At 45.4% G+C, this 25,061-nt stretch overlaps 1 protein-coding gene across 1 annotated transcript; it reads right to left on the bottom strand.

The window, feature by feature from the left end:
• Positions 1–3,808: 3,808 nt before the first annotated feature.
• SLC52A1 (solute carrier family 52 (riboflavin transporter), member 1) lies at positions 3,809–17,984 on the bottom strand. Its single transcript, XM_008570117.1, is given in 10 exon segments — positions 3,809–4,073; positions 4,923–4,945; positions 5,054–5,263; positions 5,357–5,430; positions 5,433–5,482; positions 5,576–5,680; positions 5,682–6,018; positions 6,021–6,106; positions 6,108–6,376; positions 17,787–17,984. Coding segments are annotated over 10 exon segments (1,617 nt in total).
• Between the last annotated feature and the right edge of the window lie 7,077 nt (positions 17,985–25,061).

Genomic DNA, 25,061 nt, shown 5'->3' on the forward strand with positions numbered 1-25,061 from the left:
GGAGCTTGTGGCTTGTCATTTATTTGGGGGTTTTAATGGAGGTGTAGGTTACATAAGTAAAACACACAGATCTGGAGTGTACATCCCAGTGAATTTTTACATGTGTATGCTCCCATGCAGTCACCACCCACATCAAGATATAAGAATGTTTCCATCTTGTTTGTTGAACTTTCAGTGTCATGTCTCCTCTCTTTGGGGTACATAACCCATTCTCTTTTTTCCTTCTTTGGTTTTTGCTTACCCAGTGTGCACATCTCTGCCCCCAACACCGCCCTCATTATCCTGGACAATGTCGAGGCACTACCAGCCTGTTGATTCCCAACTGGCTGTTGCAACAGATAAGGAAGGACTTGGTGGGGACAGAGGGGTTCTGCTTCGTTCAATCTCCCAACTTGTCTGAAAGGTCTCCCACGTAGTCACAACCTCCCCAGATAGGGAAAGTGTTGGTCAGGCCTACCCTGATAGTTTTCATCCTGGCCATGTTACCTGCCTTTCTGCAAGTGCATTCAGTATTCCCAGTAATAGTTTATTAGTCCTAAGACTTTTCAAGAGAGATAACTGCCTGCTTGTTTTAACGTTCTGGCTGGAAGCAGCAAGCCCATGGCAAAGTCATGTCCTAAAGGTTTTTTAGGTTAGGCTATTCCCCTGCTCTGTCTTCAGCTTGCCAGACTCTGGAATCCCGGCGTTTTCATCCTGTTCTCAGGAAAACACTTCCACCCACTCGAAGCTTTGAGCTGCTGCTCTGCAGCTTCCTGAGGCCAGTCTTGTGGTGCAAGCAGCCAAAACCACAGATATCCCAGCTTCAGCCAAACCACGGTGTGGCAAGGATATGTTTAGGTTTACCCTTAGTTTCCGCACCCCGAGGCTGTCTACCTTTATTTTGACGCCTTTGACTGCCAGGTCTTTAGGGACCTGTAGTTGGTGACCTAAGATCTGGATTGTAATGGATAGTTTGGTGACAGTGTTTACTTGAGCAGTTTATAATCTGGTTGGGGAAACTAAATGTGAGGAAGAAAATGATAGAATACAAGGTTCCCTGCAGGTCAGAGCGAGCAAAGTGGTACAACATGCTGTGGGAGTCACGGTAGGAAAACTAGCCTGCTTGTTTAAAATGCAGTTGGATTCTTTTCCCCTGAAGACTCTGCTTTATATAAATATGTATTATCTGCCATTTAAAAAGTCTACTTCTCCAACCTTCCAAGTCAACCTTTAATGTTGTGGACAAACTTTGTTTAGATTTTTTTCAGTAAGTGCCCAATAACTTATTTGTGCTATGTGTGCCAGCATGTAGCGTTTCATTTAGTCCTTAATATAACCCTATAAAGTAGGTCTTTTGTCTCCACTTTTCCAATGGGAAGACAGAGGTTTGAGTATATTAATGAGTTGCCCAAATTCATACAGTTCTTAAGGGGCAAAGTTAGGATTTCAACCAGACTAAAGCCCAGACTCCATCTCACACCTCTAAGTCATCAGATGTCACCCTCCCTTCTAGAAACCATGTTGCCTTCTCAAATTAGGTCTTCTAAAGTATTTTATGAGCCTACCTCTAGTTGCTGGTCTCTCTCAAGCTGCCCTGGGAAGAAGTGAGAGCCAGTATTTTGTGGGGCTCCCCTGGTGTCATGAGAAGTCACCAAAATAATCTGCCAGTTGCCTGGTTCACTCAATTTTGACATTTCTACAATTTCACCCTGGTTTCCTTGGAAATTCAGTTTTCTTTATCTCTCTCTTCAGAGACTTCTTTTGTTAGTTGTTTAGACTTTTTGTTCCGTCGCTTGGGATTTTTGTATCTTGAATACATTTGGGGATCTCAATACTTTTTTTCCCCCAAGTCTTCTTTGTACATTTCTATATTCATAGCTTCTAATTTTGATTTGAAATTGTTCTTTTCCCTTTCAAAGATTGTCAGCAGCCACCTGATGCTATTTTGGTTTGGGTGGACCATGGGTAGGTTCTACTTACAGTCCCCAAAGACCCACCACTCCTGACGTGTCACAAACTCTGCTTGCACTATCATCCTATTCCTTCACACAAAGTCTTTGTGGTTTTTTTGTTTAATTTTTTATTAGCATATTCTTTATTACAAATCATACTTATTCTTTATGCCCCTTATCCAACCTCTCCCCTTTTCTTTCCTCCTCCCCTTCTAATAACCATAGGTTAGTTCTCTCTATCTGATAGATTAACTATTCTTCTGTTGATTTGTTGCCTAGATGATCTGTCCAGTACTGAGATAGGTGTGATCAAGTCCTCCCCTATTATCATAAACCAGATGCTTCTATTCCTCTGGAGTGGGCTTTGAGGAGAGATAGGACCTCTTGTCTTTTTTTTTTTTGGTCTCTGCTGGTGCCTCTGTTTGTGTCAGTGCAGTTGAGAGTCTGGCATGCCATCTGCACAGTTGCCGTGACTGCTGCCATAGAGACTAGCTGCTATTGTGGCAGTCATGGCAAATGCAGTGACTATGGTGGGCAACCTGCGTGGAAATGGTGTTTTTGGTGTGCTCTTTACCTGGCTGGGGATGGGTTCGGCTTCGCCCACTCCATACCTTAGGACCCCAGTGGGCTCTGGGATGGTGGCCCACATGAAGTCTTTGGAACCCTAGGTGTCACTGGGGTCCTGTACCAGTAGAATTTTAGGGAATGCTACCCAAAGCAGGCTGGTTTGAAGTAGATTCTACTTAACCTAATTTGGATCACAGGCTCTCTATCACTGGTACGCTGTGCTGCCTCATTAACATCTCTGGCTACACAGTTGTTCACCTCTCCAGGGCCAGAGGCCTCTGCCTTGTTATACAAGTTCTCCCTCCTACTACCCACTTCTGCCTCTCCTGAAGGGAAAGAGGAGACTGTGGCATCATCTGGATAGTGCGTCTCATCTAAAGGTCTGGTCTCCACATGTGAGTTGTAGAAACTGCTTTTCTCATCCCTAAACAATTCCACAGCTGTAGGAGCTGACATTAACCTGCAACATCCCTGACAGCCTCATCAATGAGGATTTCCACTTCAGTTCCTCCAGTCCCCCCCACCCCCATCTCCAGTCCCCGGAGGAGGAATATGTTTTCAGATACCTGGGAAAGTCTTGCCTTGAGCTTCTATAACTCCTAGACTGTAGCTGGGTCCTTGCCTGATATGCAGACGTGTAGCCTGGCCTGAAAAGTTCTTGTGCCTAACAAGCTATAATGTTATGAGGCGACCCTGATTGTAGCTACAGTGACCCTCCTCTACGACCCATTAAAACTTCTTTACAAATCACCGTGGAAACTGTTCTGGGTGTTCTTGCAGAGCCTTCTTAGCTGCAGAGAAGCAGCTCTTCTTTCTTCACGTTCAAGGCACCATCCCCAACAGTTCAGGCCATAATCAGAACCTTTGGAGTATGCAGACCTGGGTCCAAGCCTCCTCACCAATTAGCTGTGTTACTCTGGTTAAGTCACCTTTTCTGGGACTCAGTTTTCTTTTTTGTGAAATAGGACTAATATGAACTCAATGAAGCTGTTTGGAAGGTTTAATGAGATAACTCACGTAAAGGGCTTAGAAACATATCAGGAGCTCCATGTGGGTGCCTTCCCATTTTCCTTGCTCTGGACTGGGAATGGAGCCTTGGGAAAGAAGGGACGTACCTCAAAAAGAGGTCAGGTCCCAGAAGATATTAAAGCTCATCTCCAGCTGAACCCTCCTCTAATGTCCTGCATCCCCTACTCCCAACCCGGAAACTTCTTCCCAAGCCTTTGGTTGTTGTCCCATTATTGTCCGCCAGGGGGAGAAAAAGCGCGGAGTCGCTCGAAGGTCTCCTTTGTTTGCGCGTTCACAGAGCCTTAGGAGAAGAGAGCGTGGCTATGCGCGCCCCCGCGTCCGTGCGCGCCCGTGCGCGAGTCTCCCGAGACGGGGCGAAGGGCGCAGGCGCAGAAGGCCGGGTGGGGCGCGGCAGCAGCCCCGGGTTTTGTGTTCTCCGCGCGGCTGGAGCTGGGGTGGGGAATGAGGCTGGGGGACCGGGCGCGGGCTGGGGAGCAGAGGAAGGCGACGTCGGGGCTGGGCCGGGGCCCTGCCAGCATTTCTTCTTCCTCTGGCACTAGCTCGCATCTTCGTTTTCCGGAAGGGAGGGGTCATTAAGCAACTTCTTTTTTTTAAAGATGACCGGTAAGGGGATATTAACCCTTGACTTGGTGTTATCAGCACCACGCTCAGCCAGTGAGCGAACCGGCCATCCCTATATGGGATCCGAACCCGGGGCCTTGGTGTTATCAGCACCGCACTCTCCCGAGTGAGCCACGGGCCGGCCCAAGCAACTTCTAATGTAGGAACTTTGCAGGGCAAGTGACCAACCAGAGGGGAGACGATGCCCCTTTACAAGAGGAGGTTTCGGATTGGGGTTTGCTTTGTTTGATATTGAACAAATGCAGAAAAGGAGGAGTAAAATTGAAGCAATTCATATTTCCATCACCCCAAAATACCTTTCCATTGCTGTTCCTCCTGAAAATGGATCCTAAAATATTTGTCCCACAAGTACTTATTGGACACCTACCTAGATACTAAGCACTTAGCACTGTTGGGGTGTGAGGGACTACAGAAGGAAAAGAGTGATGATCAGGAAACAGGATTTTTAGAAATCTGTGTGAATGAGTGCAGGTTAGAGTGTCTTTAAGGGACAGTCCCAGAGCAAATGCCAGGGAATCACTTTACTGAGAAAGATTTTAGACAAGAAAACAGAAAAGCTGTGAATATGATAAGAAAAGAATTACAATTTGTGTTTCAGTCTAATTGCACGTTAGAGAATATATATATGAAAAATTATTTAACCTAATTCTCCGATTTCATTGATTTTTTTCTCGTAAGGTTTTCATTAGATTTAAAAAGAAAACCAAAGGGCCAAGGGCCAAGCCCACAGCCTCAACCGGTTCCTGGCTTCAAGCCTGCTCTTTGGTCCCCAACCTGGCCTGAAGTGTCAAGGTCTCCTGTGGAGTGTGCAGGTGTCCATGAGTGTGCCTATGTCGGGGAGGCCTCCCTGTAGTGCTGTGGCAGCCTCAAGGTGAAGACAGGTGGGGCAGAGTGAGGTTCCCCACCTGCCCAGGCTCAGTGTCCACATGGGTCCACACCATCGTTTCTGCTGCAGAACATGTGGGAGGGACCATAGCAATGGTACCCAGCAGGGAGCCCAGATGGATAGCCTTGCCAGCCGCCAGCAATGTCAGCCATCTCCTGCCATGCAGCAGGGAACTGGCCACCACCTTCGTGTATGAAGAATACGCCCAGACACAGACCCAAAACAGCACCTGAGCAGGGGGACATAGCAGCAGGCTGAGCATGAGATGCTCCTGCTCCAGGGTAACACCACCCTCCCTGCTTCATGTCCCCACTGTGCTCACCACAAGGACCATCCCTGCAGAGGTGCCCACCAGGGGCAGGTATGGACTCAGGATTGTCAGTGCCATCATTAGGTCCCAAAGAGCATGCCCTACAGAGAGAGACTGACCAGCCCTGCCAGGTACTTGCTGGGAGTAAGTGGAGACTCAGAGCTGCTACGACAGGACCCAGTCCCCATCCCTAAGTTCCACCTACCAAGGGGCTTAGGGCCCCATGTGCACCTGCACAGCACCCCTGTGGCCAGGAAGCAGGCAACGGGATTGGTGGTGCTGCCTAGCACCATGGCCAGGTGGTAGGCCAGGCGCCCATAAGGCAAGCAGGAAAAACTGTACATCAGGCAGCACACCATTGGTCAGAATGTTGGTGACCACCAGAAGGCACAGCAGGCAGGTGCCATGGGCTGAGAGTAGCCAGTGGGGCTCAGGGCCAGGGGTGGTGCCTGCTGCCTGGCTTGGTGACTTCTGCAAAGGTGAACCCTCTTCCTCTTCCTCCTCCTTCCCCGCTCATGGGGCTCCTACCCACAGGCCAGGCTCCGGGCCTGCTGTGGGTACCAATGGTGGTGGCAGCAACAGCAGCAGGAGACCCTGGAAGGCTGCAACCAAAGTGACCAGAAAGGTGGTCATTGCCCAGAAGAAGGTGATGGTGGGAAAACGCCCAGTGAAGTGGGGGGAGAGGGCACAGGGGTGCTGTTGGTGGGGGCTGGTGGCCATTCGAGGTGGCCCACACCCTGCACTAGGGCCAGCACACAGGGTGCTGAGAACCTGGCCCAGGAAGAAAGACCGTAAGAAGGGAGGTGGCAGGTGGCTCAGGAAGGGCAGGAAAGGGACATTAGAAGTGCAGCAGACCAGCACCAGCACCAAGGCCAGTGTTAGGAAGGCCATAGAGTGGAGCTGCCCTGCTGCTGGGCCCACATGGTGCCACAGAGGGGTCAGCAGGGCATTACCCACCATGTTCAGCACCTGCACCACCTGGATGGGGACCTGTTTGCCTCTGCCTGCGGCCACCACCTCCACAGGGTCACCCTGTTCTCAGGTTCCCCAGCATCACAAACAGAAGAGAGGCTCTCTTGAGGAGAGGCTCCAGCTTGCAGGGAAGGAGAGGCCATGTCAGGACACCAGGGAATGGTTGCAACAGGGACTGTATGGCCCTCAAAGCCTAAAATATTTTTTATCTGGCCATTTACTGAATTTGCTGGTCTATCTTCCTCACTAGGATGTAAATTCGCTGAGATGAGATACCTTGTCTATTTCACTACCGACCCTATTCTCAGTGATCACTACACCACAGAGTAGCTGCTCAAATAATTGTCGAATGAATGAACCAATAAAACCCCGAAATCTGTGTTTTAAAAAAACACAAACTCCCTAGATGATTTTGATGTGCAACAAGGCTTGACCTCACTGCTGAGGGGAAAGGCTAAACCAAACTGAAGTGGGGTCAAATTTAGGTCCCCACAGTAATACCAAGCAATGGTGTTTTAGTACTTGGAGATTAGGATTAAAAAGACACTATCCAACACTTTTTTTGTGTGCTAATTGTATGGCAGGCACTGTTCTAAATATTTAAAAAATATTAATAAACTTAATCCTCCTAACTGCCCAATGGAGTGGCTATTCTTATTATAATTATTCTATATACACATGAGGAAACTGAGGCATGTAAAGATGAAGCCACTTGCCCAAGCTTCTGCAGATAGTAAGCAGAGCCAGGACTTGAGTCTTGGTGATGGTCTGACTCCAGGTCCTGTGCCCTTAACTTAGGATATCACTTTGCTCCTAGGCCAGAGGTTCCTGCTACCGCCTGTTTGTGAATCACTTATTGACAATTTATAGATAAAGTTGCCTATGTGTTAGGGAGCTTGTAGAGTAAGGAAAGAAAAATAATAGGGGCTGGCCAGTTAGCTCAGTTGGTTAGAGTGCGATGTTGTAACACCAAGGTCAAGGGTTCGGATCCCCATACCGGCCAGCTGCCAAAAAAAACCAAGAAAATTAATAAAGTGCAGGTGCTTCTCTTAGAATAAGTCTGAGACAAACGAGACCACTGTGTCTTTAGAAGTGGAGCCCTGGCTGGAGAGAGGCAGACTGTAAGAGAGGCAGCACCCACAGGAAGGGACTCAAGGGGTGGGCTGCGAACAGTTATTGTTAGACGTGTGCCTGGGGTGGGTGTGATTTGAGGAAATTATAAAAGTGTCTTGTGTGTGGGTCCCACTGAGGTATGGAAACTTAAAGTAGGAAGCAGAAGAACCTTACATAATGAAAAACATCTCTGGGCACTGCTGTGTCCTGAGATCAGATCTGTTCCTTTGTGGGGTGAGAGGGCTGACAGAAATGGGAAGAGATGTCATTTGTAGGTTTCAGTGCAAAGTTCCTCAAACCATGGGCTTCACCCTGAATTTTCACAAAAATCCCCAAGGTTGGGGATCAGGGGACGGGGAATAATCAAGGGGACCAAAGGTTGGTCTAACTTGCCAAGGTGTAGAGCCTTCTCAGCTGGAGGACCCCTGTGATTCTTGGGGGACTGGCTCCCTGGGGTACTTACTCCACAGTGGCTAACCAGTCCTAAGCTATGACTTGCCAGCTCAGTCCACCCTAACCCTACGGCACCCTGTGCCCCGGGGAATGGGGCATGCTGGGGGAATAGTACTTCTCAGATAGGGAGGGGGTGAGTTTGGGGGGCCTAAGGCTGTCCTGGTTCAGCAGCCAAGAACACGATGGCTCCTCCTGGTCACTCGTCCTATCCAGTGCAGATGCGTGGGTGGTGAAAGAACGACAGGACCCGAGCTGACAGTTCACCGGAGAAGTTCCGCTTTATTTGAGGGTGAAGCATACATTTATTGAGAGCTGAGTTCCGGGAGAGGGTGGTTAGTACGTGGGGCGCTGGCTGATTGGTCGGAAGGGCGGGTGATGATTTTGATAGGCCATACTTTGGCGCCGGCGGGAATGTTAGGACCCGGAAGAGAAGCCGGAAAGGCGCCATGTTTTAGGGAATGTCTCCTTTGGGGTTTTATGGGGCCCTACAGGTGGGGCAGTGCTAAGGATTTTCCAAGTCTCCAACCCTCGATTTTTCACTTCCCCTAATTTTCTTACCTGTTAGCCAGAAAGTACCTGGAATCCTAGACAATTGCTAGGGTTTCTATTTTTTTTTTTTTTTTATAAAAAGATGACCAGTAAGGGGATCTTCACCCTTGTCTTGGTGTTGTCAGCACCACGCTCTCCCAAGTGAGCCACAGACTGGCCCTTAGGGTTTCTATTTTGAAGACCTCACAGCAGCATTTAATGTTCTTATGTTGGGGGTGGGTAGGGCAGGGTTGTTACAGACAAACCAGGCTCGGCTTGCCCTCTCTCATTAAACAAACAACTCAAAAGCCCAGAAGTTGGTGCAAGGATTGGAAAGTTTATTCAGATAACCAGCATCTGGGGGATAACCAGGCTAAAATCATGCAAATTTCTGATGCTCGTTCTGGGATTTATAAAGGGGAAGAGGCGGGAAGATGAGGTAAGAGTCTTTGTTCTGAAAAAAAAGGGGGAGTCTGGGAGCAGCAGATGGTCTAAGTCAAATGTCAGGATCCCATGATGGATTGGGAACTTCAACATCACAGAGTCTGTGGTCAGCTTCAAGTCCTTGATGTTACCTCGGGGTCAGAGTCCTTATCTCCTAGGGAGAGCTCAAAGATAATAACCTCAGTCAAACATCTTAAAAATACCTGACTTGGATTTCTAATTAACATGGATGCAGTTTTCCTTTAAGTTAAGAGGGGGAGCTTACAACCAGCTAGGTTGTCTTGTCTCTCTCTTATATCTCCTCTTGTTTGCAGCTGATTAGAGAGGTAAGAAAAACAAGAAATTTAACTTCAGTCCTTAATTGTAGGTGCACAACCTCTGAAGTAAATCAGCATAAGAGGGGTGATTTCACCTCTGGGCAGTCTCTCAATTCCTCTGCTAACCTCAAGAGACTGATGATTATCAGTTCCCAAATTAAGGGCTGACTGAAACGTTCTGCTCGGTCTTAGTTACCCCAAAGATGGTTGTTTTTCTGTCTAAGGTCCCTTTCAGGGGGATACAAGGTCCTCACAGCCTTGTGGGGAACTGGGCTGGCCTTGGAGTAGGCACTTGAAGTCCCTTACTTCATGGGCTGTTGCATATGGGATAAACTCTTCTTACGGACTTTGGTGACTTATCCCATGTCTGTGTAGCAGAAGGTCATCACAGATGAATTTTGTGTCTTCCAGCATCTGCCTTCTGCTTGGCAGCAGCCCCCCACCGTCTCTGCTATCTCAGGGTCACCTGGCCTCGGATCTCAGAGAAGGTGATAAGCTCCATCAGCCTGAATCCTTATCTTACTCCTCCTTCAACCTGGCTCCTCCCGGGTCTGGGATGCCTCCCTTTGGGTGATTGTGAAGGGCCACAGTTCTTACTCCTCTAGTGTTATGGTCTCCAGTCTAGGGCCTGATTTTGACAACTCACCTTGGGAGAGAACAAATCCAGCCAAACAGTATAACTTAAACCTTTAAGATGGATTTGGCATCACCCTGTCTCCCCCTCAAATAGATACTTCTGTGGGGCAAACTTTTTAGAAAACAAGCCCATAGATGAGGTTTGGTACTTTCCCATTAGAAACTTAGAAATATTTGGAACTTAAGTCTCAGATAGGCCCTGAGCAGCAGCACTGGCTTGGAAGGGCTGGAAGGAACTTTAGAGAACATTTAATCCATTATCTCATTTTATTTACTTGTAAAAATATTTATGAAGGGTCCACTGCATAGGAAGCATTTTGCTATGTGTTTTGGATGACACAAAGGCATGTTGAATATATATATAAGATCCCACAGGGTCTGGTCCTGTCCTTCCTCTCCTGCCCCCTTTCTGGCGCTCTCTGCCTCCCACCGTATCGCTTATGGTTCTTTGAAGACACCATGCCTTTTCTGCCCTTTGTGCCTTTCCTCTTTGTGGAAGGTCCTCCACTCCTCGCAGCCTCATTCCGCTGGACACTTCTACTCACGAGTCTCAGCTTAGCTGCTGTAGTTTCAAGAAACCTTAATTACCTCAGTCTGGGTTAAGTACCCTTTTGTTTTCAAGCTTACCCTATCAGTAAGTTTACCATATGATAATACAATTGTAAATTTTGTGTTTCTCTTCTCCCCTTGACTCTGGACTCCTTGAGGTTAGGGACTGAGTCTTATTTGCCCTTTGAATCAGACCCAGATTTTCCTCTAATGGAGATTGCAGTTTAGCAGGAGAAAGAAGCCACCATGAGGCTTGTAAAATGATTATATCAAGGTGGGTATGATAATGCCAGAAGAGTTGTATCAATGAGACAACTGAGGCTGTGACTTGCCTAACGTCACTCTTGGCTTCTTGCAACTGGCCAGAGCCCAAAGTCCACCTCCAGCTGAAGAAATAGTCTGGGAAGGAGTCTGAAACCAAGCCAGACTTCAGCTTCAGAGCTAAAGATCTCAAGCATCAGGGAGGTTGAGACTAAGATTAGGAGCCTAAGTCATAAACAGGAGAATGTTCTGGTGACAAGACAGTGAAGAATAGTGGAAGGGGTCCGAGACTGGGCACCAGGAGACCTGGGTCTTGGTTCATGCTTCGCTCCATCTGACCTCTTGCCTTAGCATCCACTTCAGTCTATAATGAGAACCCATTAAATTTCCCTCTTCTTGAAAGCAAAGATCATATTTTGTTTGTGTAGCTTCCTCTCTTATTACCTATCTTATGGTAGATGCTAAAATTATTGACTGAAAGAACGACTCCCTTTTATCAGTAACATGCAGTGGCCAAAGGCATGGACTCTGAGCCACTCACTAGCTGTGTGGCTTTGGGCAAGTTACTTGAGCTTGCTGTGCCAAAGTTTCCTCACATGTAAATGGGAATAATAGTACCTATATCAGAAGGTTGCATTGAGCAGTCAGTGAGCACTCGGCCCCGAGCCTGGCACACTGTAAGTGCTGTAAGCATGAGCTTCTAGTCCATTCCTCCTTCCAAATGTGTCATAGCAGGAAATGCTATGTTCATTATTGAAACATTGTCAGATAATGAGACTTCTTCCCCTCCCTGACTTAGGGGCTTCTTCTCCCGCCCCCAAATCTGCTCTGACCAAACTGATGAGTCGTGAAGTCCTCCCAGAGAGCTGTTATTATCCCAGGTATTTTTTGTGGATTACTTGGTTTGGGTCTGCAGTTTAAGGGTGAATGTAAATTTACTTATTAATATTTGTGTGTATGTGTTTACAAGAGGGAATGTCTTTAGGTAGTTTCCTGATTGTCAGAGAACCCAGGGAGGTTTTTTTTTTTTTTTTTTTTTCCTTTTTGTCTTTTTTCGTGTCCGGCAACAGATTGCAACCCTCAGTGTTGCGCCTGTACCGGACCGGGACCGGCAACGGGATCGCAACCCTCGGTGTTGCTCCCACACCTCGCTCAGCCAGTGAGCGGGAACCGGTCTGTATGTGGGATCCGAACCCTCGGCGGGAGCGCCACCACGCTCCCAAGCGGCGCACTGTAGCAGTGCGCCACCGGGCTGGCCCACCCCAGGGAGGTTTTTATATGGGTAGAGTTAGAGTTAGAACAGTGATGTCTTAGAGGATTAATAATGATTGGTTCCATGAGTCAAGTCAATATCTTATGATCAACACAGTTTACAACTTAAGTGGGCAAAGACAGTTCTCAACACCAAGGTCAAGGGTTCGGATGCCTGGAGTGACCAGCCACCAAAAAAAAAAGACAGTTTTCTACAACAAACACTCAAACGAATGTCGATTCCTGTAACAAACATTCATAGGCTGAAGGTTACAAGGTAAAAATTCTTAGAATTATGAAAACAACCCTTCCAATATTAATGAAAATCTCTTTGCCCCATTAGAAAACTGAAATCCAGTTCTAGCAGGACAAGATACAGAATAAGTAAAGGTTTAACTTAAAGTTTATGGCCACTGGTGTGTAAATATTTCCCCACCTTATTTCTTTTTCTTCTGAAAAGCAAAGGCTAACGACTACTCCAGGGCTTTGCGTTCTCTAAGCATTTCATTTACATCCAACGTATTTGGTTTATAGGGTTTTTTTCTGTTTTTTTTTGGGGGGGGGGTTGACCGGTAAAGGGATCGTGACCCTTGACTTGGGGTTGTCAGCACCACGCTCACCCAGTGAGCAAACCGGCCATCCCTATATAGGGATCTGAACCCATGGCCTTGGTGTTATCAGCACCACACTCTCCCGAGTGAGCCACCACCCCCGCCCCCCCGCCGGCCCATTTACAGGTTTTTTTAATTCTGCAGGCTGAGCTGGATTTTCTTAAGATGACAGAGATTGAGATGCTGAAGCCAGAGGAGGTGAGATAAGATAAACAGTGGAGTGAAACGTGGGCCACAGCCCAGTGGAAGGAAAAGAAACATGTGGCTCTGATTCTGACTTTCTGCTCCTAACCACGCTGAAACTGAAGCCAAGTGCAGCTAGTCCTCTGCCTGGTTTTGCTACCCTATACCACCAACAGTGTCTGTTTCAGAAAGTTTTTTCCTGTTTTAAGCCTCCTTACTTCTTTTCACAGTACCTACATCTGGCACCAGACAGAGGCCTGCAGGGAAAGGGAGCCTTCCCAAGCCCTGCTTTCTTTCAAAGAGGGGACAAACTACAAACACCCGTCTTGGGTGTCTTCCAGGCATGGCTGCTGAGATTATCTTCCGGGCCAGAGTGGGATAAGAGGGAGGCTGTCTGGGCATGCATCATCCTACCTCGTGCTTATCTCCTTTTAAGGGCATTTATTTTATTTCTCTTCGGACAAACAAATAAGAAGATTTTCTATGGAAAACTGGACACTCAGAGGAACTTCAAGATGGGGGCACATATTCCTGCTTTCTGTGCAGCTTTGCAAGGGGGAAGCAAGGAGAAGGGAAAAGATGGTCTTGGAAAGCTTAACTGAGCATCCTTGAGCAGGTTTGATATCTCAGTTGAATGAACATTGCAGTTTGCCATCATCACTTACACGCACCTCTCTGCAGCTGAAAGTGAGTTCAGAACGATAACCACAGAGACTGTGTGAAGGTTGTTTCACCCCCAGAAGCAGCATTCCGGTGTGGGAATGCTGAATCCAGATGTGAAGACAGACGGCATGAGGCGGCTCAGAGGTTAGATTGTTTATGAGCTTGTGATATTGGACTAAATCATTGAAGAGAGGCATAAAGAAGCAATTCCAATTGTAAGAAAAATGAAATAAATGGTCAGGCTCCCTCAGGTGTTCGGAATCTTGCTGAGCATGACCTAGCCTGTTTAATGTAAATATGTTAACTGTGCATGTGAGCCCAAGTGTTCTTTGGTTATTGTCTGACTCACTCCCAGGTGTTCCTGGGTTATCTGACAAGTATTAAAGACAAATGGCTCTGATCCAGAGTGCCCCTGGGACGCTCCCAGGGGCCCCCAGGGACGTTTGTCCTCCCAGGCCACCAGGCCACAGCTGCTGCTGCTGCTGAGGAGGCTGGGGCTGAGCTGGAGTCTGAATGGAGCATGTCAACCTTGCCATCTTTTCCAGTTACCTAGATAGCAACCTGTACATGAGGGGTCTGTGACCAGCTTGGCATTTGAGGGGTCTGTGACCCAGCCTGGCATGTGAGGGGTCTGTGACCCAGTCTTTGCAATGAGTTTAAAGGGTCTGAGCCCTATCCCGACACCAACATATTGAGTGATCCCATTTGTATGAAATGTCTAGAGTAGGCAAAGCTCTAGAGACAGAAAGTAGATAAGTGGTTGCCTAGGGCTGGGCTGGGGTTGGTGGATGGAGAGAGACTGCTAATGGGTACAAAACTGCTTTTCGAGATGAGGAAAATGTTTTTTTTTTTTTTTTCCTTTTTGTCTTTTTTCCTGACCGGTAACGGGATTGCAACCCTCGGTGTCACGCCCACACCGCGCTCAACCAGTGAGCGGACCGGTCTCTATATGGGAGCGCCACCGCGCTCCCAAGCGCCGCACTCTACAGAGTGTGCCACCGGGCCGGCCCTGGAAAATGTTTGAAATTAGATTATAGTAATGAGTGCACATCTCTGTAAGTCCACTGAATTTTACACTTTAAGGGGTAAAATTTATGGCATGTGGATTTTATCTCAAAAAAAGCTATTAAATAAAAAAAGCCTTTTCTCCCTGAATTAAAGCAATTCCCAGTCTAAATATAGTTAAGGAGGAAAATATTCCCACCAAGAGAAGTAAGATTAAAAAATATAGATGAAGTAAGATTGACTATGAGTTGGTGGTTGTTGAACGTGGGTGATGAGTACTTAGGTGTTCACATTCTATTTTGGTATGTTTGAAATTTTCCATAATAACAAGTTAAGCGAATTAAAAAAAATTAAAACACACACAAACCACCCAAAAGTTTCAGTAAGTGAGAGGACTGAAAATGGATGATGCTAAAAGCTGAAACAAACTCACAGACACCAACTGAAAGGATTAGCACAAGTTTCAGGGACATATGAAAAGCATATGTCTTGCATTGCTGTAACAGAATACCTGAGTCTGGGTAATTCATAAAGAGAAGAGGTTTATTTGACCATGATTATGGTGGCTGGAAAATCCAATAGCATGGAGCCAGCATCTGCTTGACTGTGTCACAACTTGGTGGAGAAGCAGAGAGGTCAGTGGGTGAGTGCAAAGAGGGCCAAACATGGGAGGTGACCTCGCTTTACAACAACCCGCTGTCAGGAATTAATCCATTCCCACGAGGGCCAGAAGTCACTCCCACACAAGAACTGACCCAGTCTCAGCAGAAAGAGATTAATCCTTTTTTTTTTTTTTTTGGTGGCTGGCCAGTAACAGATCAAACCCTGGACCTTGGTGTTATCAACACTGCACTGTAACCAACTTAATTTAATCCATTTTAACAACCCAATCACCTCTTAAAGGCCTGACCTTCCAACCCCGCCATGTTGGGGACCACACCTCAACATGAGTTTTGGTGGAGACAAACCATATTCAATCCATAGTGTGTAGGTCTTGTTCTGGGCATTTAGAACTAGGCCAACTGATGAGAGAAATTTAGAATGTCCATAGCTGATAATTTACATCTTCACCAATATTTCTTTTCCTTTTGCAAGTATTATTTTGTAGATGCAAAAAAAAGGGGGGTGGGGTGAGCAGGAGAATGAAGAGGTAAGAATTATGTCTGTTATCTTTTTTGAGGTGAAATAGAGAATAAAATATTTATTCTGAAAATAACATGGTAAAAAATCTAACGTTATATGAAAGGATACATACAATGAAAAGTGGGTCTCCCTCCTAAGACAGACCACAACAACTTTTATTTCCCAGAGACAATTATCAGCAGCAGCAGTTCTTATGAATGCAGAATATACACGTGTGTGTACACACACATACACACACACTCACCTTTTTTCCTTATATTCAAGTATGTATATACACCTATGTGTGTATACATGTATAACATATATATAGTTATATACATGGGGTATACTATTTTCCACGTTGCTTTTTTCACTTAGTTTATCTTAAAGGGAATCCAATGGTCATTTTTTCAATGTCACTAAGGTATCTTTCTTCCTCCCACAAATTAAATGGTGATTTTCAATGCCAGAGGGAAGTCTCAGCCCTAGATCAAAATAAATCTCTAGGCTAGAGAAAGGACAGTCCTCCCTTTGCGTTACATGAAAGAACAATAGTCTGCAGTATGTCTGAGACCAGGTCGGAGGAAAGGCTAGTGGAAAGAAGAAAAGAAAGAAAGGCAGCAAGGAGTTAGGGAAAGTCAGGTTAAGCGTGAGATTCAGGTGCTCAGAATCTGACTGTCCACAGCCTGTTGCTGTCCTGATAGGTGTGTTTGAACTCAAGGGAATGAGGCATGATCCACTCCCGAACCCATGGGCAGCATTTTTTTTTTTTTTAAAGATGACTGGTAAGGGGATCTTAACCCTTGGCTTGGTGTTGTCAGTACCAGGCTCTCCCAAGTGCGCTAACCGGCCATCCCTATATAGGGATCCAAACCTGTGGCCTTGGTGTCATCAGCACCGCACTCTCCCAATTGAGCCACAGGCCAGCCCTCATGGGCAACATTTCTACTCTTATCACAGGAGTTCCCAAACATAACCTGCACACTGTGTTGGCCCATGGTGAGGTCTGCCCTGGTCCCAAGGAAAATGCCTATGTCCTATAAAACTGCCTCATATATGACTATAGATAAAAAATTCTAATTAAAATATTACCAAGTAGACTCCAGCAGTATGACAAAAATCATCATATATTACAATAAATATTTAAAATTCAAGAAATTAGTAAGTACAAATCAATACAGCAATACATTTAAGAAGAAAAACATATGATTATAGCAACAGATTAATGGCCTTGGACAAAATTTAGCACTCAGTACCAATAGTAGCAAACACTACTGAGGTAAGTGTCCTTCCACTCCCCTACATATTTTGAAAGAAATTTAGCATTAGCAAAGAGAATTTATTCCCAAATTTATACCCAAACGAAGAGTGAACATTACAGTAAATGATTAAATGTTGGGAAATTTTTTATTAAATTTGGATAAAAACATACCTGCTATCACCATAATATTCAACCATGTTCTGAAGATTCTAACTACTGTAATAAGAAAAGTAAATAAAGCAATAAATATAAATATTGAAAAATAAATAAAATTTTATTTGCAGATTACATAATTGATAGCCTATGAGTCTTAAAGTTGTCTTATAAAAATAGAATGAGTGTTCAGACTATATATTCAATGTAGGAGAAAATAATTACATCAATATAGCAAGCAGAGTATCCGGAATGACATTCAAGTCAGTTAGGAAAAAAAAAGAACAAAAATAATACAGACAGATAACAACAGGAAAGAGAAAGTAAAGAAATGATGACTGGCCAGGAAATAGGTTCGAAAAATGCTCAACTGAAAATTTAGGAAAATATATACATATTAAAACATATACCTAAAGTGAAGCTATAGGGACATTCAATTTATCAATTGATAGGAGTCTAAGAAAACAATCTGGTAATATCTAGTAGAGTTGGAAATATAGATGACTTACGATCAATTTAGCAATATCTTACATAATTCAAAGTGTATATAATGTATGTACAATTTATACTTCTATGTGTATATCATTACAGAAATATCAGTTCACGTAAACCAATGGTCGCAGACAAGGATATTCATTAAAGTATATTTAAGTAGTAAAAATTTGTTAAAACCTAAATACTAGTCAATAAGAGCAGGCTTAAATACATTATGGTATGTTCATATAAAAAATTGGACCAGCCATTGATTGCAGAGGAAGATGTGAGTGGCATAGAAATGCACTGTGCTTTTCCTTTCCCAACATAGCTAAGCATCTTCCATTACATCTGAATATTCCATCCTTAAGGTCACTCTTTTCTGTTATGGGGGCATTTCCACTGTGCGTTCACATCTGTGTGCCAACTGTCCTTTCCCTCATTACCATCCAGGGCTCTTTCTCTTGCTCCAAAAAAGTAATCACATCTGGCTTAGGAATGGTACATCCCAGTGAGATGAGGTTGCTGTAGTTCTCCAGCATCACATCCCTGTATAAGTCCTTCTGAGCAGCATCCAGGCCCTTCCACTCCTCTTGGGAGAGGTCTGTGGCCACTTCCCTAAATGCCAAGGGCACATGGGCCATGGTTTTAGAATTGCAAGAACTTGTCAGTTCTTCTTGGGCTTCCTCCACCAGAGAAGCAAAGAGTCCAGGGAAGCCAGGGCTGGAAGGTTAATTAAACGTAGAGGGGTTCCTTGGCACTTTCCTCTTCCCCCAGTTCTTGAACATTCTCCTTCAATACAGGACTTTTTTTTTTTTTTTTACCATTACGATTCTTCTTTGAATGAACAAGTCAAGGTGAGCGGCATCTGCAGACTAGCACCAACTTCTTTTCTAGCTGCGACCAACTCACCCACTTGGTTGAACCATCAAGAATACACGGAAAGGGGCTCTCGGTGTCCAAGGATCTCTGCCTATGGGTCTTCTAGGAAATGTAGAAAACAGAAACTTTAGACAAATTAAATATAACAGAGCTTAACGGAGTCCCCCAAACCAGAATAGATTCAGAGCTGCGGCGGGTAAGATTTATGGATAGAAAAAGGAAAGTGACGTACAGAAAACAGAAGTGAGGTACAGACACAGCTGGACTGGTGACAGCTGGGCGTTTGCCTTCTTTGAACAAGGTTTGAACAGTTGGCTGCCTGTCATTGGCTGAGACTTGGCTACTTGTTATTAGAGCAGGTTACAGTCTGTTTACACATCAGTTAGGTTACAGTCCACTGTGTCCAGAGAAACTGTTAGGTCAAGTTTAACTTAACTTATGTAAAAAACTTCTTCATTTTTTATCATTCTTCGTCCATTTTATAGACATATTATAATTAATTTAACTACTTCCCTATGGATACATTCAGACTGTTTCAAACCATTCGGTATTATAAACAATGTTAAACTAAACAATTTTGTACACATGTAATTTTATGCACAATAAAGTCTATCTGTGGAATACATTCCTATAAGTGGAATTGCTCAAAGGATGCGTGCATTTTGCATTTGGAAAGATGTGCTTTCCCTATAATTTATGCCAATTTGCACTCCTCCAACAATGAACAAGTGTTCATGTCCCCGTCCCCTCACCAACAAGATTTTATCAAATTTTTTTATCTGGTTTGGCCAGTTAGCCCAGTTGGTTAGAGCACAGTGTTAGAACACCAAGGCCAAGGGTTCGGATCCCCTACCAGCCAGCCAACAAAAGTAAGATTTTATTTTATTTTATTTTATTTTGTTATTTTTTTTTCCTTTTTGTCTTTTTTCTGACCGGCAACGGGATCGCAACCCTCGGTGTTGCACCCGCACTGCGCTCAGCCAGTGAGCGGGAACCGGTCTCCACATGGGATCCAAACCCTTGGCGGGAGTGCCGCCGCGCTCCCAAGCAGCGCACTCTCCAGTGCGCCACCGGGCCAGCCCAAGATTTTATTTTTTTAATCTTTACCAGTGAGCTAGGTGAAAATGTGACACATGTGGCAAAAAAATAAAAAATAAAAAATAAATTACACCATATGTATTAGCTCAGGCTGCCATAACAAAATGTCATAGACTGGGAGCCGTGCACAACAGAAATTTATTTTCTCACAGTTCTGGAAGCTGGAAGTTCGACATCAAGGTTCCAGTTGATTTGGTTTCTGGTGAGGACTCTCTTCTTGGTTTGTAGATGGATGCCTTCTCACCATGTCCTCACATGGCCTTTCCTTGGTGTGGAGGGGAGAGAGAGAGAGAGAGCACTCTGTGCCTCTTCTTATAAGAACACTGCTAATCCTATTGGATCAGGGCCCCCACCCTTATGAGCTCATTTAACCTTAATTACTCCAAATACAGCCACGCTGGGAGTTAGCTCTTTAACATATGAATTTTGGGGGGACACATACATTCAGTTTGTAACAGTATGCTCCACATCAGAGAATTCATACTGGAGAAGCATAGAAACAGTAAATGCGAGAACATTTTCAAAGGGAATTTAGAACTTATTAGGTATCGTTGAATTCATAGTGGAAAGAAACCTTGTGAATGTAAGGAGCAGGGGAAAACTTTTTAGGTGGTGATCTCCACTTGTTCAACATCAAAGGAGTCACAGAGGAGAAATGCCGTAGGAATGTAGTGTGTGTGGAAAAACCTTCTGGAGGAGCTCATACGTTGTAGAGAATTCACTTGGGAGAAAACCCTGTGAGTGAGTGAGTGTGGAAAAGCCTTCAGCTACAGGTTAGGTCCTTTGGAACATCAGAGCATTCACACAGGGAAGGAACCCTATGGACATAAGGAGTGTGGGAAACATGTAGACGCAATTCAGCCTTAGCAGTCTGCAAACTTCATGGTAGAAGAGAAACCCTTTGAATGTGATGACTGTGGGAAAACCTTTCCTCAGAGCCCACGTCTTATTCTACACCACTGAATCCACTCAGGAGAGAAACCCTATAATTTTTTTTTTTTCCTTTTTGTCTTTTTTCGTGTCCGGCAACGGATCGCAACCCTCAGTGTCGCGCCTGTACCGGACCGGGACCGGCCACGGGACCGCAACCCTCAGTGTTGCTCCCACACCTCGCTCAGCCAGTGAGCGGGAACCGGTCTGTATGTGGGATCCGAACCCTCGGCGGGAGCGCCACCGCGCTCCCAAGCGGCGCACTGTAGTAGTGCGCCACCGGGCCGGCCCGAGAAACCCTATAATTTACTGGATGTGGTGAAACCTTTCATCAGAGCAAGAATCTTATACCACATCAAAGAATTGATTCCGGAGAGAAACCCTGTGAATGTCATAAAATGTTGGAGGTCCTTCAATTATCGTTCATACCTTATTTGACTCCAGAGAATTCATGCTGGAGAGAACTGAATGTGATAAGTGTGGAAATGCTGTCTGGCTTAGGTCAGTCTTTAAGACAACAATAAAGAATTCATTTGAGTGAGAAATCCTATGACTGTAATGAAAATGGGATACCTTCAGCCATACCTCTACCTAGAATCTACTTTGCAAAAGAAAAAGGTGGTGTCAACTTGAGGAACTCAAGTGCATTTTATGGATTTGTTTCATGATGTAAATCTGCCAGCCGAGCTGTGTAGGCACCTCCTTCATTCATACATTTATTTTTTATTTGTTTTTTTATGGTGGTAAAATGCACATAATATAAAATTTGCCGTTGTAACCATTTTTAAGTGTACAGTTCTGTGGCATTAACATTCACATTGTTGTGCAACCACCACCACAGACTTTTTCATCTTCCCAAACTGAAGCTCTGCATCACTAGATACTAACTCCCCACCCCTCACCCCCAGTCCCTGGTAAGCCCCATTCTACTTTCTGTTTCTGTGAATTTGACTATTCCAAGAACCTCATATAAGAGGAATCACACTATTTATCTTTTTGTGACTGGCTTATTTGTTGGAATTTAATGAAATCCTTCTTGCTTCTCTTGCAACGTAAGCAGTTCAAATATCTTTGTCTGTAAGGATTCAAGACCCTGATATCTTTTATAGACATTTATTTTCTACTCAGAATCAGGGAAGTGCGAGGTAGCTCTGGAATTGTCCAAACTCCATAGAGGGTATTGGTGAGTTTTCTACCAAGATGTAGTTTGTAAATCTAAGATGCTGTGAGAAAAGAGCACTCAAATCTCTGAAGGATGAAGGGGCCCTGGTACAAATGAGGGAAGTGAAAGCTGACCATCAGGACCAGTGGAGTATTTTCTGGCATTTAAAATTGAGTCAAATTCCCCTTCAGGATGATGCATGTTTTTATTTTTATTTTTTAAAAGATGACCAGTAAGGGGATCTTTTTATTTTTGGCTTTTTCGTGACTGGTAAGAGGATCGCAACTCTTGGTGTGGTGTCACCCACACCACGCTCAGCCAGTGAGTGTGCCGGCCATTCCTGTATAGGATCCAAACCCGCGGCGGGAGCATCGCTGTGCTCCCAGTGCCGCACTCTCCTGAGTGCGCCACGGGCTCGGCCTGGATCTTAACCCTTGACTTGGTGTTGTCAGCACCACGCTCAGCAAGTGAGCTAACCGGCCATCCCTATATAGGGATCCGTACCCGTGGCCTTGGTGTTATCAGCACCGCACTCTCCCGGCCGGCCCAGGATGATGCATGTTAGTGAGGAGGTTGTGAGGATGCGTTGTTGCTTACCTGAGTTGATGCTTAACCCTGTTCAGGACTAGGCCTCTGTGCTGTTACCCATACCTCATCCTTCTGAACACATACAAAGCTAAACCATATGGGTTCCCATCCAGAAACTCTTTCAAGACAGAACTGGAGTGAGGTGAGCAAGGTGCCTAGGGAGCAAGACTCGAGGAGGCAGTCGCTCTCTTGCATGAGCCTGAGCATGGGGCCACCTTAAGGACTGTGCTCTTGGGCCTCACATACCTCATCCTAGGCCTGGCCCTGGACAGACGCCCTGAAGCCCGGATGACCTGCTTAGTGGGGATAAAATGGAAATGGCCTCTGGACCTTGGGAGTCCTGGAATAGCTGGAACAGACAGAAAGGGATGGAAGGAGGAAATGAGAGAAATGCTTGGGAAGAAGGTGGCCAAGGGAAAGAGATATAGGAGTGGGCTCAGTCACACAGCTACAGCTGGAAAAACTGGGCAGCTCTAAGATGCACATCTCCTATCTTCATGGGTACCAGTAACGGGTCTCCCTGTATCTATTCACTCATTCATTGAGTGCCCACGATGTCAGGCACATTGCCAGCTGTTAAAAACATGTTTTGGTTGGACTCTTTTCATGCAAGGACTGGAGGTCTTAAGAAGCTAGCTCAGGTGATGGGGTTTTATCATGTTTCCAATGGAGGGTTAACTCAGCAGGTCTGGGCTACCCAAACCCTGCACATTCCAAAGGTCTTCAAGACTAGCCCTTGATTAGTTCCTGGGAGACAAACCCTAAGCCCTTGAAATATCCTGCTTGATAAGAGTGTCTTTGTATTCCTGACAAAGGTAGTATGTGATAACCATGAGATGGAGAATAAACACAGGTTTTTGAATGACGAGGGGCTTTGGGCCAGGCTGTATGAGTTTGACTTCTGGGGGGTGTGGAGACTGAGTAGCTAATGTCAGTCATGTGCTTACTCCTTGCTTATGTGACTAACTCCCAATAAAAATCCTGAACTCCAAATGTTCCCTGGTTGGCAACATTTTCTATGAGTCGTCACACATTGTTGCTGGGAGAACGAGAAGCTGGCACCTGGTCTCCTGAGCTCCACCCTATATGCCTTTTTCCTTTGCTGATTTAATCTGTGTTCTTTCACTGTAATAAACTGTAAATGTGAGTACAATCATGAGCTTCCTGAACTTGGTGAGTCCTTCTAGTGAATGTTAAAACCTGGAGGTGGTCTTGGGGACCCCCAACATAGATACTCATGCAGGGGAACCCAGGAAAAGCTGCTGAACAGGCAGATTTCAGGTTGTTTTGGATCCATGGCAGCTCAAAGGACCAATTCCAGAAACTGGCAGGTTTCACCTTAGTCCTTCCACTTGAGACTTTCCCCTTCTCCCTTTCAGACAGCACTGAAAGAAGAATCAAATTAGCATTTTTTTAACTGTATTATTGTCAACATTGGCCTCTTCTTATTCTACTTACGATGCCACTCAGTCTGAAAAGTCTGAGATTGTCTTTGTTTCCCTGTCACCATCTTGTCTATTTGATCTTTCATTTTCCCCCGTCCATATCTTTTTCTGTAAAAGCATCCTTTAAAAAGAAAACTGAGGTTCTTAGTATGCTGTATCAGTTGGATTGTGTTTGGCCGTGAGTAGCAGAGACACAAAATAGCAGTGGCTTACCCACAATTTAAGTTTATTTTTCTCTCACATAAAAGGCTAGAGGTAGACAATTCAGGGTTTCGAGGGATGCAGGCTGCTTCAAGCATACCACTCTGATGTCCCTAGGGTGCAGCCCCGGCGTTCTGGTATAAGATGGAGCTCCTGTTTTTTTTTTTTTTTTCCTTTTTGTCTTTTTTCGTGACTGGCAACGGATTGCAACCCTCAGTGTCGCGCCCGTACCAGACCGGGACTGGCAACTGGATCGCAGCCCTCGGTGTTGCCCCCGCACCTTGCTCAGCCAGTGAGCGGCCGGTCTGTATGTGGGATCTGAACCCTCGGCGGGAGCGCCGCCGCGCTTCCCAAGCGGCGCACTGTAGCAGTGCGCCACCGGGCCGGCCCTGGAGCTCCTGTTTTATGAACAAGTGCCAGGCAGGGAATGGAGGAAGGCACCTGCCATCTGTCTCTCCATGAAATTCCCCACAAGCTGTCACCTCCACTCATGTCCCACAGGCCAGGGCTTAGCCACATGGACACTCCCAGCTCAAGGAAGTCTGGAAATTGTACTTTTTACAGCAAGCAGCCATATGCCCAGCTAAACCTTTGGGATTCTAAGAGGGGTGGGCAATACCAGGGCAGGCAAATACCAGTCTGCCACAGTGGTCTTCACATTTTTCTCTTTCCTGTCTCCACCAGGACCTATGCTTCACTGCCGTATGTGCCAACAGAAATGGCTTGCCTGACTTGGGATGTCAACTATGATATTACTCATAAGTAATACACTTACGTACTCGTTTTTTTGTTTGTTTGTTTGTTTGTTTTTAAAAAACAAACTTGGCGTTGTCAGCACCACACTCTCCCAAGTGAGCCAAAGGCCAGCCCTCACTTACGTACTGTTATAACATACAGTATGCATGTCTAACCATGTCCTTTGATATAAAAAGAATTAGAGAAAAGTCTAGAGGAGGTAGATTAGTCTGTATATTCAAATTTATAGGTTCATTGAAATTTAAACACTTGACTCAAGGCCACCCCGTCCATACAAAGTGGCAGCTGTGCCAGGCTGACAGGTGTCCTGAGAATCAACTTTTTCCTTCCTTATACACTTTTCCTGCCACAGTTGGATTCTTGTTTGTAGGCTCCTGGCGCCACCTGGTGCCCAGTGAGAAAACTCCATTCTCTCGCATGGAAAGGACACTTAAACCTATAAACATATCTCCTTCTCTTTCAGGATTAAAGTTCACTTAATTCTACTCCAGATAATCTTTTTTTTTTCTTTTTTTCAAGATAATCTTTCTCATACAAATACCCTGTACTGCTACCGTCTTCTTCCAACTCTTGCTGGCTACCTCAAGAAAAATCTCGTCTCCTCACTTAGAGCAGCAGTAGCTGCAGTGGTAAAACTTCCATTATATACATTCTCATGC

This window comes from Galeopterus variegatus, unplaced genomic scaffold, assembly GCF_000696425.1.
Source record: "Galeopterus variegatus unplaced genomic scaffold, G_variegatus-3.0.2 Scaffold569, whole genome shotgun sequence".
Lineage (NCBI taxonomy): Eukaryota > Metazoa > Chordata > Mammalia > Dermoptera > Cynocephalidae > Galeopterus > Galeopterus variegatus.